The 20,917-nt window shown below is 34.9% G+C and overlaps 1 protein-coding gene and 1 long non-coding RNA gene across 4 annotated transcripts; both read right to left on the reverse strand.

The window, feature by feature from the left end:
* Positions 1 to 2,986: 2,986 nt before the first annotated feature.
* Positions 2,987 to 5,095, reverse strand: LOC146916276 (uncharacterized). The gene is made up of 2 exons (XR_015014951.1): positions 4,963 to 5,095; positions 2,987 to 3,211 (listed from the first exon to the last, which is right to left on the reverse strand). It is a non-coding gene; the product is annotated as an uncharacterized LOC146916276 (long non-coding RNA).
* A 13,394-nt stretch (positions 5,096 to 18,489) lies between these two features.
* LOC146916277 (uncharacterized) lies at positions 18,490 to 20,672 on the reverse strand. Of its 3 annotated transcripts, none has more exons than XM_085718372.1 (5): positions 20,213 to 20,672; positions 19,753 to 19,867; positions 19,590 to 19,653; positions 19,076 to 19,465; positions 18,490 to 18,575 (listed from the first exon to the last, which is right to left on the reverse strand). In XM_085718372.1, exons 3-5 carry the CDS (start codon positions 19,611 to 19,613, stop codon positions 18,555 to 18,557), a joined length of 435 nt encoding a protein of 144 aa, XP_085574498.1. In that variant the 5' UTR covers positions 19,614 to 19,653; positions 19,753 to 19,867; positions 20,213 to 20,672; the 3' UTR covers positions 18,490 to 18,554. The 3 variants fall into 3 exon arrangements, with proteins under 3 accessions (XP_085574498.1, XP_085574497.1, XP_085574495.1); XM_085718371.1 differs by having other exon boundaries at positions 19,076 to 19,471; positions 20,213 to 20,670; XM_085718369.1 differs by having other exon boundaries at positions 19,080 to 19,471; positions 20,213 to 20,579.
* Positions 20,673 to 20,917: the final 245 nt, after the last annotated feature.

Here is a 20,917-nt window from a genome sequence, read left to right on the forward strand (position 1 = left end):
GAACAAGTATTTTTAGGTCCAAAATTAGGGTATAACACACATACTCTTGAAACTTTCTACTAAGTCCTTTTGCACTTGCATTGAACACTCTTAGCACAAATCCGTGCATCCCGTATGACACTAATATCACATGGGCCTTGTCATTCATTCATAAAAACTTTATCTCTAGTATTGGCAAACTTTCTAGCGCCATTGCTTGTTAGTTAATAACGATACTCATTCTAGCTTTTGTTTCTAAGAGTTTCTAAACTTTGGTACATAGGTTCTTGGAACGAATAAATACATGACTAGAAAAATATCATTTTTAAAACTGAGTCTATACTAGTACTGCAGAACCACAGGACGAGTCTCTATATCTGAAAAAGGTTTTACGACTCTCCTTCACACTTGTCTCTAACAAGCTGGTCCTGAAGTCTGTACGTCTTAAGTGAGCTTACTCGCTTACGACGTATCTCTTTAGTTTTAAGAATGTGAAATTTCATGTTTTTAAAATAACCATCGTTCCCAAGTTCCTCAATACCAATCTTATCTTTAAAAGTTATAAAATCGTGGCTTGACACCATTCTAGAAAGTATCGTTATCATTTAACAAGTATGGTATAAGAGGGTATGTACTTCGTCAGGCATAACTCATAAATCGTACTCCATTAACATAGCACATACTCTTTCTGGCTAACCAACAACTCTTCTGCGCATTCGGCATCACCAAATTGGCAACCCGATTAATTCGTCTGTGTAACTCTAGTCTTTCTCATCTTACCTGAGTGAAGATGCTTTCTTTAAACTTTCACTTTAATCAATATTGGCTGCGTAAGCATCTATACTTACTTACATAACGAGAACTCCTCGCTTTCCACATAATACTTCTCACTAAAGCTGCAATGCTATCCTGAACTTCTTCACGAAGTTTCTTACTACCAATTTTCCATGTTCCATGGCTACTGTTCGCAACTTAAGTAATTAACTTCCGTTGCGCTACTCTGATTTCCACCGATTGGCCTCAACCAATACTCTGATCCGTTGAGACGAGGGAAATTTTATTCTTTTTCTATTATCACCTCAACATCTGCTTGAACTCTGCTCGATACTTCTATGTTGCATGTTACTCTGCAACCTCGTTCTACTCTTTGCTGGTAAGATTGAATCTCAAGGAAACTTACCTCTGGACATATCAATGTCATAGTTATTCTTATTCCTGAGCAACTTAACTCAAGGAGCACATCTTTGCAATTACATAACTACTATTCCATGAAACGCTCTTACAACCTCCCATGGTAGACTCGTCTTGCACTCGGACATACTTTCTTATGCATCTAACATTGTAGCTTCGTATCTCGCATACTATGTTTTGCTTAATCCTTCCTGTGCTTGCTCGTTAATTTGTCTTTCTAAGAAAATTTCGTAAATTAGCACACGGGTCATTGACGTTGATGATTTTCAACTATATAAAACATATACTGAATCTAGGTCCCAGTCGTTACTCTAAAATCTCAGGACGAGTTGATAACACGTATGTGTCCTCAAATCTTAGTCCTAGTGAGTGTAGCACATACTACACGAGTCGTAACAAACCGGTACCTACAAAAATTCATTTGTATTTCAAAAATGTCAACTTCAATCACCCTTATGTGTATATCTTTCTAAAATCATGTAACTTTACGATTTAGCATCCTAACGAGCCTTCGCAAGTTCATCAAGCAAAACATAGATTTGAGGGATACTCATAACTCCGCAAAATTCAAGAACCTTGCGATTTCATAAAACTCTTCACCACTTTAACTCTTTCTTCATGCCTTCACATCTGTGACTTCCATTCTAGATACTGGTGCCTCTAAACTTTTGGTCTAAACTCATTCTTAACTCTTGTCACATTAACTTCCAAAGTTGCGTTAAACCGATTCGATTTTCGTTGATGATTGCCCATGCCTCTTTCCCTTTTGGAAACTTTAGGATGTGATATGCATTTGTCACTTGATGTTATAAAGGTTTTCGTCGCATAAAAGATTGTGAAGACAACTCCCCAAGTCATTGCAGATCCTAGAGACGAACTGAAAGTTTTCGGGAAAATCGAAAATTTCGCTCCTGGTTCGCTATTGATGAGTTTCTTCAGCTCAATTTTCCGGAAAAACATTCTTTGCACGAAAATTCTTATTTCTCAAGTAACCTAATGCACATCATTCTTTCCTAGCATCGTAAAACATTCTATAATATATGCATGGCAAGCATCAACCTAATTCGATACAATTCTCGGCACTTTAGAAACTGATGCTTCATTCCTGATAACATAAAACTTTCACTGAATCCTTTTCTACTACGAGTAGCTTACTTCTCTGCGTTACCACTTAACGTAGCTTCCCGAACATTAGAACCTTGTTCACTTTGAACATTCAAGTCCATAATCTCAATAACATAACGCTATTCCTGAGAGTCTACTAATCCCGTCAACCTACGTCGACTGCTCTCTATCTTGTAGCCTTGCGCTTACCTTCTGGAATACAATTTCCGTTCTAACTACGACCCTTACTGAAGCTTCAGGTCCTGCTAAGATATTTTCATATCCTTCTCTTATGGGTATACGAAGTATCATCAACAACTTACCCAACGCTGTCTAAACGTCCCTTCTCAACATTGCCTTACATTCCTGGAGGATTCATACTTCTACTTGCTTAGTTTACCGGCCACCTACTGGCACGATCAACTTCTTACTAATACTCATTCTGAGTTCTTGCTTCTAAGTTCACACTTTCCGGTGCATCTTCTTCACATGCTTCGTTCCTCCAGGGTCCTACTCAGCTCTTAGGCATCCATTCTAATCGTCGAATGCTAAATTGAGTTGATCAGGCTCAACTAACAACAACAACTAGAACATTTACCCAGAACCCAATGGTCCCACTACCTTTGTTGTAACTTAATGACCCAAGGCACAATCTGAATCGACCTGCTCTGATACCAAATGTAACACCCATACTAGACGTATCTAAAAAGTCTAGCATGTGCGTTAGATTAGTACTGGATACATTAAAATTTACAACAAAACAACTACGAATGAATATATATATACGACCAAATGCGTTCGTACATAATAATACAACTCAACTTTTCTAAAGTATAAAGAATGCGTCCTTGCATAACCACCTCATCCTGCAGCGGTACGAACGAACACTTGTCGCATCATCCATTCGGCTACTAGCTTGCTAATCCAACCTGTTTATCTGAAACAAATAAGGATTGGGATGAGACATAATGTCTCAGTGAGTTCCCCTAAATCCTAGGCTATAGGTAACCTCAGGGGAAACCTACAGTCACCACGTGTCTAAAATACAACCTGACGGTTGAGTATACGTGTGTGGGGACTTGCATACTTAGACGGTCATGCATACTAGGGCCGTCGTAGTCTTATCTCACTTGTTATAGGCTTCACTTCCTATACGTGTCATGGCGGTCAAGGAGAATCTAAAACCGCAATGCCAAGAATACGCTCTACGTATCGAGGCCTAAGCATACTATAATCATGACACAATTCTAAACCGGACGATTAGAGGGAACCTAAGATCGTCATCGGTATATCTTTCTCTATTCTTGCTCTATGCATAACTATGTTGTATCTAACAACATATTCTATCTTGCTATCATGCTAGTTTTGACGATCTACGTCTATGTTCTACTATTCTTGACGATCTACGTCAAGGCTCTACTAATTCTTGACGATCTACGTCAAGGCTCTATGACATAACATAAATATATCTAATAAATATGCATAGTCAAGTTCATTCATAAAGTTAGCGTTTAACAAACAATTATTATCTGAGTTCATTTTACGGAAAGCCCCGAGTGGAGTAACCCCGAGCGCAATCCCTATCTATCCGATGGAAACCTATCTAAGGTATAACCAACGGCACTCCTGCAGTGACGTGCGGGATCCTTATGGCTAACCCCGTTTCACCTAATGGAAACCCCTTGCACCAACCTAGTGTGGATACAAGAGACACGACCACTACATCTTTCTTACTAAGTGACATGTGGGTTCCTTACGGCTAACCCCGTTTCACCTAATGGAAACCCCTTGAGCCATCCTAGTATGGACACAAGAGACATGGCACCTTAACTTTAAAGTCTTGGTCTATATATATGCATGAGTATTAAATCTATGCTAGCTATCTCTTTTACCTCGGATGCCTATACGATCCAACTAGAGGTAAACTATATGCTTGTTTAACTTGCTATGTGAAGAGATGTCTAATCAATTCACGTCTTGCCATACTCGTATGGCTCTCTAGTTTCTATACGAAGAGAATACTCTATATATCTTCGCCTCTAGTCAAGCATACCACTCATGCCTAGCATTCTATTCTTTACTAACTATTCTAGTTCTTGACAAGCTATGTCAAGGCTCTATTTTCATCCCATGCCTAGTTCTTTGCTACCCGAGTAACTCGGCTAAACTCTCTTGAATCACTCTTGCCATTCATGTTAAGATTGCCATGATTTTCATTTCTAGAATCGTTTGATGTTATGTGCATTGCCTAGATGTTGTTTTGGGGTTATAAAGTTGTAAAACATCGAAAGAAAGGCTTCAGAATGCACCACCGACCCTAAAATGGACCAACAGGCCAAAATCATATTGGCAAGGTCAGAGGCCTGCGCTATTAGCGCACCTGGGGCGTGGCCTGCCTGGAGAATTTCACTATTAGCGTAGATTTCGCTAATAGCGTAGTTCTTCGGGTCTGTGGTACCAAATTTCCAGTTTTGACCCAAAACTTGTTCAGTTTGATCCTGCAATGCACCATAATCATCCAGCAACATATATATACATTTATAAACATATTTCATGGCAATTTAACATCTAATCAACAAGAATTTATCAAAAGAGTATTAGGGTTCTAATCCCCTCATAAACATGAATCAATCCTTTATACATGGAATTGCACAACCCAAAGGGTGGTAATCTATCTATGGAACTCACCTAACATGATCCTTGCAATTTCCAAGCATCAACCCTAGCTTTGCTTCATGCTTGATCTATAGCCCTTTCCTCCAAACCTTGCTTTAATCTCTTCCTCCACTTGTTTCTTGGTTGCTAAGCTATCCAAACCATACTTGATCATGTATTGAAGGAAGATTGCATGTCTTGGAGAGGAGTGGGAGGCGAAATTCTAGAGAGAAGGAGGAGAGAAATATTTTCCCAAAAATCTAGAGAGAGAAAGTGAAGTGGGAAATGAAGAAAAATGGCCCTTGTGGCCTTATATAGTCACTTGCGACATTTTACCACTTTGCCCTTCGCCTTAGTCGTGTTTACCTGACACTGACACATAAGCCCATGCTTGACTGATATTTCATAAAAACATCTTCCGTCGTACTTGACGTTCTATAACACTTAATCTCTGATATCTAGCTCATACCTGACTTATGCCATTAATAGACATTTCCATGATCATTTGTCCTCTGACGCGTCTAATGGGTAATATTCCGTTACTGTTAAGCGGGATATTACATTAATTCTGTCACTGACAAAGTAGACAGATCTTTGGTTTGCTCAATCGTAGTAACAATTGCATCATATACTTACGAGGAATAGAAATTAGAATTTTCTCAACAATTCTTTGGTCGAGAATACTATCCCCGTAAGTTTTCATTTGACTCACTAGTTCTTTTATCTTGGTATAACTCAAACTCACGTCTGAGAGTCTGAAGTTTAATGGCACGTACCTTGTCACTTCCTTCAAACTCCTCCTTTAGTGTACCCCAAGCATCTTTGGCACTTGTAGCTCCCATTATTCTTGGAAAGATACTGTCTGCTACCGCTTGTTGCAGAAAGAACAATGCCTTTGCATCTTTCTGTTTATTTTCCTTCAACTCCTTTTTCTGAGTTGCATTAAGAGTTGAAATGTCTGCGGGAATAGTAAATCCTTCATCTACAATATCCCATAAATCTTGAGAGCAAAAAAATGTCTTCATTTTAATGCTCCAAAAATCATAGTTTTCCCCATTGAAAGTAGGGATAATCATAGATGATGGTTGAATGGTATTAGCCATGTCTTAGGGAATAGTTTAGAAATTTTGTAGGATATAAGGAGGGTTTGGTTGGAATTTAGGTGGATAAATTTTCTACGCCCAATATATGATCGAACGTAGCTCTGATGCCACTGTTAGTATTTTAGGTAGTAGTTATAGTTTAGAGTGTAGTTGGATAGTGAAGAAGGCTTTAGTTGATAGTTGAAATATAGTAGTGTGAGGACTTGGAGCAAGAATATATTGTATTGCTCTCCAAATTGGATTGATTGGATTATTTAGATTATTTGGATTGATTACAAATGAGTACATGCTTGCCTATTTATAGTGTGGATGTCATGTTCTAGATAGTTCTTTCTAGATTCTTCATGACATTTCATACTACATGTTTAGTATTAATTAATTCTAAAACATACTAAACTATTCTAGAGAAATCTAGGCATGTACATCATTCTATAACATTCTATAGGTTACTAATGCATTCTAGAGAATTCTAGAAATATGCAGCACATTCTAACACAAAGTGTATGATGAAGAAGGTGAAAACATTCTCAGAAGTGTTCAAATAAACTTAAGTAGACTCGAGTCACATACAGTGCAGCTAGTTGCTGCTTTATGCAGAAGATGGCAGGTGCATTTTGGAATTTGTATCATTTTCAAACTCTTCATTTTTTTGTTTTACTGCAGACTAGTTGATGCTTTTGAAGGAAATGTAGTATAATCTGAAGCTGAGGCTACTTTATTCTTACAACGTGAATCTGGTTTATTGAGAGTGAGGTTAATAAGTTATGAGGTACAATAGTATTGCTCAACTTGACTACTTTTAACATAAATTTGATTTGATTATTGCTAATTTTGACTCAGTCTACGCTGAAGTGGCACCCTAAGTGAGGTGCCACGTCTTTTTTTTTATATATTTTTTTTTTGCCTTGGGGGCCCAAAACTGCTACAGTTGCAAAACTTAGGGGGCGGTTTTGTAGTTTTCTTTTTCAGGGGGCTAAAATCGCAACTTTGGGAAAGTTAGGGGGCTAAAACTACAATTAAGCCATAATAAAAATACCGGATACAAGATAGCACCAGAAAAGTACCCCATAAAGATCTTCTAATTTTTCTAATTGACACAAATAGATAAAATAAGTTCATTTCTATTTCCCACTCTTTGATATAGTCTCTTATCCAATTTATTACTGACATCATAACACAAACAAATTGTTGAAGTCAATTTCTGTCTCACAATTCTAGCTCTACCTCATTTCTAAACCTCTTCATCAATCTCAAATGAAACAACCAACTCCCACTCAACTACATCTTCCTCTTCTCTACCCCCAATCATCAGCCTTCCTCAACCTATTTAATTCCAATGTCCATCCATACCAACAATCAGAACACACATTGTGGGTATTTTTTGCGGGTACCTAATGGATACCAAAAAGGAATTTAAGCCTAAAATCAAATCAACTAAGATATTTGAAGCCTTCGAACAGGAAAGGTCGTCAAAACATGTAAACTAACCGTAAAGGTATCAAGAACAAATAAACCCTTTTAGATGCCAAATAGATGTGAAGTTCATTAACCTTCAGCTTAACTCTTCAACACAGGAAGACTGAGTTGTAATTAAACCAAAGCAAAAATGAAATTCATAACAGTTGATTTATATCTCGTATTCTATAATTCACTTTAACAATATGTTATAAGACAAGAAATAGTAATACAGAAGGCTTGTTAATTAATAAGCTACTTCTTTTAGGTCTATGTTTTGAAACATCAAAATAAAAAACTAATTCTCATTCCGATATTATTAAAGTTAGATGGCAGACAAACATCTAAATAATAACAGAGACACCCAATTGCATTCAGACTTTCTCGACTAACATAAAAAAATGAAGTGTAGAGTCATCTACAAAGATAAAAATATGGTACTGCTATTACCTCTAAGCTTGTTGGTAACCCTACAAAACTATCAAAGCCTTAAGTTAATCTCTTTGTCATTCTTACCTGTATAAACCAGCTGCCACTGTATTTAATCTTCCTAAGCCTTCTTCAGCTTCTTTAATTCAAAGGTTCATCCACCCCATGCAAATTCAACCAACTTTTATTGCTCAAGATACCGTAGTCAAATTGAAGCAACCTAAAATAGAAAATAAGACAATAAAAATGAATTTATACTAGATATAACGAGTCCATGCAGTTAACTTAGTCTGATGCAATGAAGCCAATTGCAGGACTTTCATCATACAAAATTAAGATGCTCAGTTGAGAGCGAAACAATATTGCAACTGAAAATCACATATTGAAAAATCAATCAGGTAACTTATCATCAATTAATAAATAGCATTAGAAAAAAAAACTTGTATCAATGTTCTAGTTTTTCTAAAAGAGAATCTAATTTAAGGTCAGCATATCCCTATTACTTAACAATAGTTTTTATCTTCTAATGCAGATAAAGGAGTCCTATAAGCAAACGAAAAAAAATTGAGATGCACACAACAAGAGGTTCATTACATCATACTAAAGGGAAATGTTATTTTCTGCTCTTAAGTCACAAGTTAAAAAGCTAAACGCAGAAGTAATTTCTTGGAACTTGTGTATTTAATGTTGTAAAAGTTTAACAATTTATATTTCCAATACAAAATTTATTTGTTATTTCCTTTTTTAACTCCCTAGCTTGTTCCCTTTGGGCACAAGTTAGCATGGCCCATAATTAAAATAAAGCTAAAACTTAAACCTTAATGACTGACCTTTATTGCTATGTTTCTAACAGCACAGGTGAAAGCTTCAATAAAGTACAATTCTCCTTTGCCCCACTTGAAATTAGGTTTATCCTTCGCATCCATTTCGATATCCCTTCCTCTGTCACCGAAGATCCAACGCTCCAGGTATGATTTATTGATTAGATGTTGCTAGGAACCCTAATTGTGGCATATAGTTAATAAACCTCGCCAACTTGCTCTGCTCTAGCATCCAAAAGGTCTATGGATAACTTACCCACAATGACAAAACGGTAAGATTTAAGGTTGTAAGTATTAAGGCAGTGACTTGGGCTCCGATCATCTCGGAGACCTTAGCATGGATCCCCCATCCCACCCAACCTTTTGGGGTTGGTGGAGAAGCAACAAAGACAACAGAGAATGAGGGGATGTCTCTAAAGTGAAGGGTTGCATTGAGCTCGAGCTCTTTGAACCCTGGGCATCCTTCTAATTTCGAAGAACAACCAATGCCAGATGAAACAGGCACACAAGAAGAAAGATGTAGGATCAAAAGCAGCGATGCGAGCCAAAGATTTCAAAATATGAGTTTCACCTATGTTGTACTTTACTGAAGCTTTCTCCTGTGTTGTTAGAGACAAACCAATAAAGGTTGGTCGTTAAGGGTTAAGATTTAGCTTTATTTTAATTATGGGTCATGCTAAGTTGTGCCCTAAGGGCACAAGCTAAGGAGTTAAAAAAGGAAATATCAAATAAATTTTGTATTGGAAATATAAATTGTTAAAATTTCACAACATTAAATACACAAATTCTAACAAATTACATCTATGTTTAGCTTTTTAACTTGTGCCTCCCAATTCATCGAGCAGCTCTTATATGACTGATATTAGATTTTTGTTAACACAATTAAGGACTTTCTAATCAACACAAAAGCACAACCACTTGACAATGGCGAATGAAATCTTCTCTATAATTTTTACCAAGTAAATAAAAGGCATGTTTTGCAAGTCCTTTTGGTGAATGCAAAGTAAGCATTAAAACTATTTCCTTTTACCGCCATACTTCAACATATCATATGTTCATCAGGTTTTGTTATCATTTAGCATCTCAAGGATTTTCATGTGCATTATCTCAAGTAGCTAGATCTTTGTAAGTTCTGTTTGCTTAGGAACTAAGTAAACATTGTGTTTTCATCCTTGAGACATTCGAGGAATTAAATCTTCCGACATAGAGGGAATTGTGACAACATGATAAGTTCACAAGTACCCAAAATTCCCACACCCTATTTCTTATATATGTTTCCTACACTCTTTATATATAACTATGTTCAAGATTAACACTAGAACACAGTTGATTATACAACTCTGACTTCAAAAGAATATATTAACATAAATAGTTTTGAATCCCAAAGACAACTTAAACGATACAAATAAACAAGGCTATGTTTTTAACACTAGTCATTATGTTAACACGTCATAAGAAATAAGCAATTATGAAAGCAAAAGCTTTTTCCGGTCAATCAAAATGAGGTAAGTTGCGTGGAACGAAAAACATCATAATTTACATAATAAAGAATGTCTAAATAAAAATTTGAATCTAAATAATTAGTTAATTTTATTTTTAAATCCTTCCATCATAATGTTCTATCATAAATGTTTCCATGGAGTGTCGCAATCTTTTGGTATTGGACTATCTCTATCATCTATTGATCTATATCTACCACATGATAACAAATACTACAGACAGACAAGGTATCATCCATTTATAGCAGAGCCAACGACCATAAGCAGAAACATTAAATCATGCTGGATTATATTCTTTGAAAACATGTCGGTCCACCTGTCGCGAGTCACCTCCCCTGTTAATATCAGAATTGGCCCCTAATTATATTGAAATCCAAAGAACCCTTCAGAAAATGTTGGTCCACCTTTCACATATATTACAAAAAATGTCAGTAATATATATGATGTGTCCATTTTGTGTATAGGTGTTCCTATAATATTCTTTTGTAAATGGATGTGCTAAACTTTGACTTCTCGTCTCTCAAGACACTAAATAGTATTAATTAGGGGTGTATTTGAAGTAATGTTTCTAATAATTTGAAATAAGACATAAGAACAAAATTCTTTTTCAAATGGGCTTAAATTTACGGACAAAGGTGGTAGCTTCAAATCGAAGCTCCATGGAAGAAAAGGTTGTCATGGTGGATGGTCACATGGAAGGGGGGGTCGATCAAACTCGAATATCTAGACTCTAACCCCTAATCATAATAGTATATGTTTGACAACAAGGCCTCCACTTCATCAAACAAACCCATTTTATAAAGTCCATTGATCATAATAGTATATGTTCGAATATATAGACTATAACCCTTAATCAAAAGATCTTGAAAAACATCTTGTGCATTCTGAAGTCGTCCCCCTTTGCATAGTCCATCGATAAGTATATTATATGTGTACATGTCTGGTTGAATCCCCTAATGGATTTTGCATAAAGCATCTGTTAAGGAATTGTAAGTGAATGTATTGGGTGGTTGGCCATTATCATGCATCTCATCAACAAGCACCCAAGCACAAGAGAATCTCCCAGATTTACACAAACCATCAATGAGAGAATTGTAAGTTACCATATTAGGAGCAATTCTTCTGTAACGCATTTCTTAAAAGAGACTCAAGGCCTCGTCGATCATTTTAATCTTACAGAATCCATTAATCATGATATTATAGCTATGAGCACTAGGATCCACTCCTATTCAAGAAATAATGCACAACACTTGTTTGACCTTATTAACTTCATTAACTAGGCAATACCCATCTATTATTGAACTGTAGGTAACAACATCCGGTATTACACCTTTTTTCATCATAACGTCTAACAGATTCTTAGCTCCTTTCACATTTCCTTCCTTAAAAAGAGTATCGACCAATATATTAAAAATATCCACATTTGGGTTGATGTTTTTCAATACCATTTCATGGAACAAACCAAATGCTTCTTCTAGTTGACCAACAATGCAAAATCCATAAATTAGAGCACTAAAACTAACAACATCAGAAGAAATTATCTTTGCAATCATTTCAGAATATAACTCATAGGCATCAATTACCAATTTATCTTTACACAAATTATCAATGATTGTGTTGTGCATTACCACATCAGTCTTGATCAATTTCCCTTCAATCTTTCTCATCATTTGCAAGGCAGATCTTGTTTCCCCCATTTTACACAAACCATTGATTAAGGTCCCATAACTAATATGATTTAAGCGAAACCCAAGTGCAAGCACATGGTCATGAAAATGAAGAGCTTCCTTGACCTTACTGTTAAGACACAAACCTTTGATAAGAGTAGTGAAGGTAATGGTATCCGGGTGATAACCCATCTTAAGAATCTCGGACAACATAGAAAAAGCAAAATCCATTTCCCGTAGATGGCAGTAACAATTAATGACAGTGTTGAAAGTATTGGGAAAAACCAAGTTTCACATCAGATAGATAAGACTCTTGATAAGAGTTTATATAGAAGAGGCATTCCTCGCCTTACAGACTGGTTTTGTAAGGATGATTTAGACCCCAAATTTCAACATGGTATCAGAGCTTGTCGAATTCAAAGGCCACCTACCTATTCACACACCAAGCCCAAAAAGTGTTGGACATGAGGGGGGTGTATTGGGAAAAATCCAATTCCCACATAAGATAGATAAGACTCTTGATAAGAATTTATATAGAGGAGACAATTCTCACCTTACAAGTCGGTTTTGCAAGGATGAGTTAGGCTCAAAATTTCAACATAAAGTAACAACATCAGGCATAATTCTGTTGGTGATAAAGGGAAATAGAAGTGGGGTAATGGTTGTTGTTAATCTTAACATGGGAGCCTAAAATCTTGTTAAATTCGATGATGGATGGGGTAGGATTCATACGAATCATGCGATTGAATGAAAAAATAGCATTATCAACAACATCAACATGATTGGAATTGGAATTGGAATGGAATCTAGCATGAGAGTAGTAAAGTGTTCTTTCTAGGAAAGGAATAAGAAAATTGGGATTAGAATAAGAAGAAGAAGAACGAAACCTGAAGAGGCCAATCAAGTTGGTGGCTGAAACAAATAGAGCAGCAGCAGTACAAGGGTTTTTCAACACTTCTCAAACTGTTTCACCCCAATTCAATTTTCATTTTTTTTCTATATAAATATATAAAAAAAAAAACATACACAATTTTGGGTTGAACTTTTTTTCTTCCATCTTTACCCTTAATTTAGATTATTTAATTATTTTTATAACATTATTTAAAATTATCAATTAAAAAAATAGTTTTTGAAACTAAAATAAGAACAATCTACAACAATAGAAACAATTAAAAAAAAATATAGTGTACTCCCTCCGTCCCTATATCTAAGAACCCATTTTATTTTATTTTTGTTCCTAAACGTAAACCCCTTTTCAAATTACTAAACACATTTATTATTTTTTTCCTAAACATGCCCCTATTTAATACTACCAACTTGTCTTGAAATATGAAAAGTCAAATTTAATACACATACAAACAAATGACAATTTAGTAATTAACACACAAAATAGATAAATTAATTGCACTAACAAATTTTCTTAAGAAATGTGAAAAATGCAAAAGGTGCTTAGAAATAGGGATGGAGGGAGTATTTTGGTATAACATTTGTTTCTCAATTTTATCATTATTTAAATATTTTTTACCATGATATCGATACTTTCAATAAAAAGAGAAATGACGGGCACGTTAATGCACGTGTTACGCTTGTTATTGATAATATTTCTCTTCTCTTTAATTTGGCTGAATTGAAAATATCTTCTTAAGCGATGTTCATGGCGGTCCTACAAGGGCAATGTTTTACTTTCTCCAGTTTTAAGTTTTAAATGATTGATGAGGAAGGTTAAACATAAACAACACATGCATTAGCGTGAAAGTGGGTTGTACTTACACTACAAGCTTTTATCGGACATGGTAATTGAAGGCAAGTCAGGTGAGGTTGAAAAACATCATTTTGTATTCATAAACGTTGAAGACATTGATCACATTCACTCAAAATATACTATGAAATAAGAAAACAAAAATACCTTGAAGCGTTAGACAACTACAATCATTGAAAGGATTTGAAAGTCTTTGGCTAAAGGAATGCATAATTATATATAAAGTTGATGTAGCTTTTGACACTTCACAATATGAGGGGAATATAAATCACTTTCAACATATCAAGATGCGTTTTCTGCAAAAAAGAAAGTGGTTGATGATATTAAGGAAATCATACATAAACATCCTATGATAGATGGAAAATTGAAATTGTTTGCCATTAAAGGTAGAGGCTAAGGCATCTTCTAAATGAAAGATAAAATTGGCAGCGTTAATATCCTGTTCCATGAATCCACTCTCTATTATTTAGAAACATCTACTTCTGTGGAAATAAACCAAGGAACATTGTTGAAACTTGAAATACGAGAATTATTTTCTACAACCTCATTAAAACCTCAAGTATGAAATTGATACATTCCTAATTTCCATATTCCATGTAACCGAGTCTTTCTTTCCTTTCCTAAAAGAAACATATAAAGTTCTTATCAAAATAGACTAGTTTGACATAAAGCTCAATATTCCTTGAGGTTGAGGTAGTGGTTCAACATAGTATAATTTTTTACATGGTTAAAAGTTCTCACAAGATAAATGAGACAGACTTCAGATGGTAAAAAATGTGAAAATTTATTACAACAAACCTCATAATGTAGACTTTCTAAGAAAACTCTCTCCACGGATCTGAATTTACACATTCATCCTTAACAACTTTGATGGCTACTATCTTGCTTCCACAGACTAGCTCAGAAGGGCATAAGATCCAATCCAAATTTAGATGATTTCCCCCATTTTATGCAAATGTAATTGTGCAAATGTTGATAGTGTGCTAAATCTCTATCTCTATATCATGTTAAAGTATCAGAGCAAATATTAATTGCGTGCTAAAATATTACTGCCTAAAGGTAGAAAGATAAAATCCTTGATTAATTATACAGCAATTAGTTAGACAAAGTGAAGTAAAATAAAACAAAATCTTGAGTAAGATAAATTCCAATTTAAAACAGTTTCACAATAATATAGCAAGTGAAGCTTCCATTTCTTGATTGTCGTGGTTTCAATGAAATTTATAATAAAACACAAGGATATAGCAAGTGAAGCTTCCATTTACTCTATCAGATTGGCCTACATCAACTACATAAGGTTGCCATAATTTAAGAAAGCTCTCATTAATCAATCAACAACCAAATTTTAGTTAATTAGAACTAACTATGAAAATTATATATATGGAAATTAATACAGTGCTATAATTATATATATCAGCCTCTTCATATGTTGAAAGTGATTCATGTTTCCTTTACAGATATCTACCAAAAAGTGAGCAAATTAATTAAATACTTCCATGAATCTAAACTTTCTGATATTGATGAGGATATATAAAGCTTTGCTATGAATGTTTTTGTCTAATGCTTCAAGGTATTTTTGTTTTCATATTTCAAAAAACATTTTACATCATTGACTTTAACTTTTGTAAATCCAGAAAGATACTTTTCAACCTCATCCCACTTGTCTTTAAGTATCACATCCTCAAAATCCTTTTAGTACAAGTGCAACATACTTTCATGCTCAAGCGTGCGTGACACTTCTATTAAACTTTCCTCATAAAAATCTATAACATTGAGAACACAAGCTCTCAGGTTAGAAGTCTTGATAGCAATTACTTGCCTACTACTAAAGTATATTTCACTAACAATTATCAAAAGTGTATTATTAGATAGTATAACTAGTTTCAAATAGTATATTTTTGATATTGGTTAATGGCAAATTATACTTAGAGAGAAAGTATTGTTATCAAGATGTTTAACCTCTCCAAAGAGCATTTGTTCTTAGTTTGACAGTTTTTTTTATCAAGAAAGGTTACGGCAAATATAGCACACATTTGAGTATTAAAGTGGATTGGTACTTCAACTACAAGCATTTTTAGGACATGATACTTAAAGGGAAGTGGGATGAGGTTGAAAAGTGTCTCTTTGAATTCATTGAAGTTGAAGACAAAGATACCTTGAAGCATTAGATAGCAACAATCATAGAAAGGCTTTAGATAGCCTCATGAAGGATTTGAAAGTATTGGGCTCAAGGAATGCATAACTTTTAAAAGAATTCTGCAGCTTTTAATAGTTAGCAATATAAGGAAACATAAATCACTTTCAACATGTGAAGATGCAAGTTCTGCAAGAAAGTGTTGGATGAAATCACATCATAAAGAAAAATCCTATGTCGGATGGAAAATTGAAAATTGAGACTCTTCCATTAAAAGGAAAAGGCTAAAGAATCTTCTAAATGAATGAAAGATCAAATTGACATCAAAATCTTGTTCCGAGTCGCTCTTGAACATGGTCTCTTTTTGAATCATCTCTATTATTCAAAACCATGAACTTTCTACAATATCATTTTCTACAATATCATTTAAATATATGAGAATAATTTTCCACAATATCATTAATAGCTCTAGTAGGAAATTTCCATATACCTTTGTAACTGAATGTCTCGTCCCTTTCCTGAAAGCAACAGTAAAGTTATTGTCAACATAGACCATTTTGAAGCAACAATAGTGGTTCATTGTAGCATACATTTTTACATGGTTAACAGTCCTAACATGCAAAATCACTATCTCAATAAATAAGTAGATTTACTTCAGATGGTAATAACACTACTACAGAAATGACATTTCACATCAGTGGAAAACGACATTTAACATCGGGTCCCACCTGATGTAACTAAAGGTGATGTTGTATGTCAACAACATTTCACATCGGGCTGGAACCAGTTGTGAAAAGTTCTTTTCCACATAGGGCAGCCAATCACTGATGTGATATTCGATAATTTAAACTAAAGCGTACGATTTCACATCGGTCCTACTATTGTAACTGATGTCAAATAAGATTATTTCACATCAGGCAGAAGATTCACCGATGTGAATTTAAGTCCCATATTTAATCAAATTCATATTTCACATCGGTTGACCTTCCCAGCAATGTGAAAATAAGTGATAATATATTATTAATGTGCAAAAACTTACAACAAAACCAAATCTGCAACAAATTATAACCCAAAGCAGATAAATATTTTTATGCTTTGTTATTTATAATTCAAACATACAATAAAAATGAAAAAAAAATACAACTCTATCTATAGTATGTAAACTTACCAAATTATACCTTAACATTCATAAATGAAAATAGACAATAAAAATACATAACAGAAGCATTTAAGAGAACATTTTTATCAAACAATGGAAAGTACACACTGCATTGATTTGTGGTTCTGTATGACAATCACAATTACAGTTAAATTACAATCACCATATATACCCTAAATAAAATAATAAAGAATTTCATAACTTTCTTATACTGAGGTCCCAATAAACACCTGGTAAGCTATTTCTCTTGTATGACACAGAACAATTACAAAAACTCGTCCTTCAAGAAGATCAATCTGCAAACAACAAGACCATGAAGGAGTTTTTAGCGAAGAAACTCAGTCTGAGCAATGGCACAAAGTCTTCATGTTCTCAGGAAACTTGAACCTCTTTTGCACCATAGAGGTCAGCTCACTAAGATATCCTTCTTTCTTCTAACATGTACATCACAAAAACCCAAAATAAAACACGAATCAAAATCATCTACCCATATAAAACAATTTCTATTATCTTAAGAAAAAACTCAAAAATGAAACAAAAATAAATAAAAGGGTTAATAGGTCTTTACCCCCCTGTAATATAGGCCATTTTCGGGTTTTCCCCTGTAATTTTTTTTTTATTTACCCCCCCTGTAAAAAAAATTTGTTTTGATTTACCCCCCTTGTAGGCCAAACAAAAACCGATTTTATTATTTTTTTTTTTACGTTTTTGTTTGGCCTATTAGGGGGGTAAATCAAAACAAATTTTTTTTACAGGGGGTAAATCAAAAAAAAAAATTGTCAGGGGGAAACCCGAAAATGACCTATATTACAGGGGGGTAAAGACCTATTAACCCTAAATAAAATCATAATCATAATCACATGACACAACAAGGACACCGACACATCGACACTATTAATTTAGAAGACATAAGACACCGACACTGCTACGTGTACATTTGTTTATTTATAAAAGATCAAAATTGATAATCAAAATACATACATGTGCATCTAAATTGAGTAATTTATTTATTTAAAAAAAAATCTAAAACAATACAACTACAACAACAACAACAACAACAACCAAGCCTTATCCCACTAAAACAATACAATAATATTTAACTTTTTATTTGTTCATTTACTATAACTTTTTTGAGACACTTGTCTTACAAGTGTCAAGTGTCATATGGATGTCGGACAATGACGTGTGTCGGGCACCGCAGCACGTCTACTCCTATATCAAGTGGTGGAATATTTAGTCTTGCCTTGAAATCTTGTGAACTAACACAGAATTAGTTGAGAATTAAATTAATAGACATCCATTCCTTATAACTCATTTGACAGAAGCAAAAACGAGATAAATCTCAAGTACACATTAGTTCACCAACAACCTGAGACACTACAACACTAAACTAATTACTAACCAATTTTAAACTATATAAATTCAAATTAACTAGTTTCTATTTTATATAGTTTAAAATTATGAACTCTCAGCAATCTGTCTTTCACAATCAACAGAACCAGATACACGCAATTATGCACAAGCAAATATAACACTTACTAATGTAATTTCATCACTCTCTACACCAACCTCAGGCAGCAGGACATTTTGTCAAACACCTTACACGCATATTCCAAAAACCTGCATTTTACATAGATATGGATAGTAGTGTTACCAACATAAAAATCAAACACAACTGAACGAATACATGAACATGAAGTTGTGATCCCAAATAGTTATTATAGGCATTTACACATTGTAAAACTATCAATCGTGAGACATATTAAAGAATAATAACTAAATCCACCACTTTAAATGCAAAATTGAAAAGTTACTAAACTAAAATATACGAGAAAGGTAGGGGACCTGAACACAAAAGACATAAGTGAATTTATTTATAAATAGGAATGCATTTCAAGAGGGTTCTTTAAAGCCAGTGATAAGAGTAAATCCTTATCATACAATCATAAGTGAATTATCAAAATTTAAAGCTTTTAATGGTCGCATACTCACATGACCACTTAAAAAAGTCTCAACTTTGACTTTCAAAATTATATAAAGAAGTTTCCAGTTAGAATGAAAGGTACTTCAAAAGTTGAAATGTAATGCAACATATATTAGATCAAGCAAAAGTTATGCACCTGCTTCTTTTTCTTCTTAGGTCTTCTCTTTCTCCGAGGCTTGTGAGCATCAGAGTTGGAGCTTAGACTACTGCCATGACTTGTCTGAGGCTTGTGAGCATCAGAGTTGGAGCTTAGACTACTGCCATGACTGGTCCCTGATCTTGACGGTTCCCTTACTCTGAATTCTGAGCTGGTCCCTGCTCTTGAAGGTTCCCTTACTCTGAAGTCTGAGCTGGTCCCTGATCTTGAGGGTTCCCTTACTCTGAAGTCTGAGCTGCTTTTGCTGTTTGATGCGTAGCAGGATGTAGAAATATCAGATCTCTGTTTAGATGAATTTTGGCCTACAGACCCAAACCTTGACAACTTGTTTGAAGGGCGAGGAGGAGGCATCAAAGCTCTGGCAGAAATCTGCGTCTACAAAAATGGGCTAAGATATTTAAAAACTGCAAAATAATGTGTGACTATCTATTCGGTAATAGAGTAAATTGAAAATTAAAACAAAAAATTACTAGTTGTTACTCTTGCGGCGAACCTGATTTTTTTCATCGCTGGACATGCCAGACACAGCTTTTCCAGAAGCACTAGAAGCCTGCTCTCTGCAACCAATAGAAAAAATTTATCCACTACTTTTCATCGATATAATTCCAAAAAACTTATTGAGATAACTACCCAAGTACTAAAACATCTTTGCTCACCTGGTACTTTTGTCTGTCAATTCATCATCTGCGTCAGCTTCATCACTAGAACTTCCAGGAAGAAAAAAATCATCATCACTGAGATGCAGAAGACCGTCATCTTCACTGTAAGTCTCTGTAACAGTAGCACAAAATTTTGTTGACATTTTATCAAACAGGAAGGAGGCATAAATACAAAGGCACATTTATAAATATGAAGCATAGCTAAAAAAACCCAGTCACCAATTTCAAACAGAGCTCAGCTCACACCAACTAAAACCAAGCACTTGAAATAAGGGTAAGTAGCAATAGACACATTATATGCAGGGGCGGATGGAAAAATTATCCAAGAGCGCACAACCAAACCAAGATAAAAGAAAGTGATAAACACAGAATATTAAGGAAGGTGTCGAACAGAAACAAAGATTATTGTAAGTGAGACGGAGTAATCGAAAACAAAATCAAGCAATCGGAAACAAACCTCTTGGATTGAACCTGTCGAACACCGTAAGCTTTAACCATCGCGAACTCTGAGTTTTTCGTCAACGGCAACATGTCTTGTCAACGCGATTTTGGTTCTGATTTTTCGAATCCTAAAAGAATAAGTGACTCGCTGAGTTTGAGAACACATTGTCGTGGCTAGATCTGAGAAGGAATCTCCATTGAAACGCCAAATCTGATAAGGAATAGCCATTGAAATGCCGGATCTAAGAAGGAATAGCCATTGAAACGCCGGATCTGAGATGAGAAACGGTGGCGATGGGGTTTGTGTGAGTGAGATAAGATGAGGGAAGAGATGAGTTAGGGATGGTGTGAGAGGGAAAATAAATCACGTTTGCTTTCATGGAAGAGGGAAAGTGAGATAAGATGAAGGAGAAGGGTTTGATACTAGGGTTTCTCTGCGAAGAGGGAAAGTGAAGAAGGAAAACGCGTACGAGTGTGAAAAGGAAAGGGAAAGTGAAAATTGTAAAAGTGAAATAGTTTATCCAAATTACAAACATGCCACCGCGTTTATTTTTTCCTACAGGTGTTATTTTCCACTGATGTGAAAAAGCTTCCATTACTAATTTTCCCCTCAGACATTTATTCCACCGTTGTGAATACCCCACTGTTTTACCTTCCACATCAGGTATTTTACCACTGATGTGAAAATCCTGTTGTGAAATGTATATTTTCTAGTAGTGTA

The sequence above is a fragment of the Medicago sativa genome, chromosome 6 (assembly GCF_051527215.1).
Source record: "Medicago sativa cultivar Bolivia chromosome 6, Bolivia_mono, whole genome shotgun sequence".
Lineage (NCBI taxonomy): Eukaryota > Viridiplantae > Streptophyta > Magnoliopsida > Fabales > Fabaceae > Medicago > Medicago sativa.

Coding starts and splice junctions, on each gene's coding strand:
- LOC146916277 (XM_085718369.1), bottom strand. CDS start 19,613: ATGTCCAGCGATGAAAAAAATCAG. Junction 19,472..19,589: donor CCAGCGATGAAAAAAATCAG/GTTCGCCGCAAG, acceptor CCATTTTTGTAG/ACGCAGATTTCTGCCAGAGC. Junction 18,576..19,079: donor AGACCTAAGAAGAAAAAGAA/GCAGGTGCATAA, acceptor TGTAAAATGCAG/GTTTTTGGAATATGCGTGTA.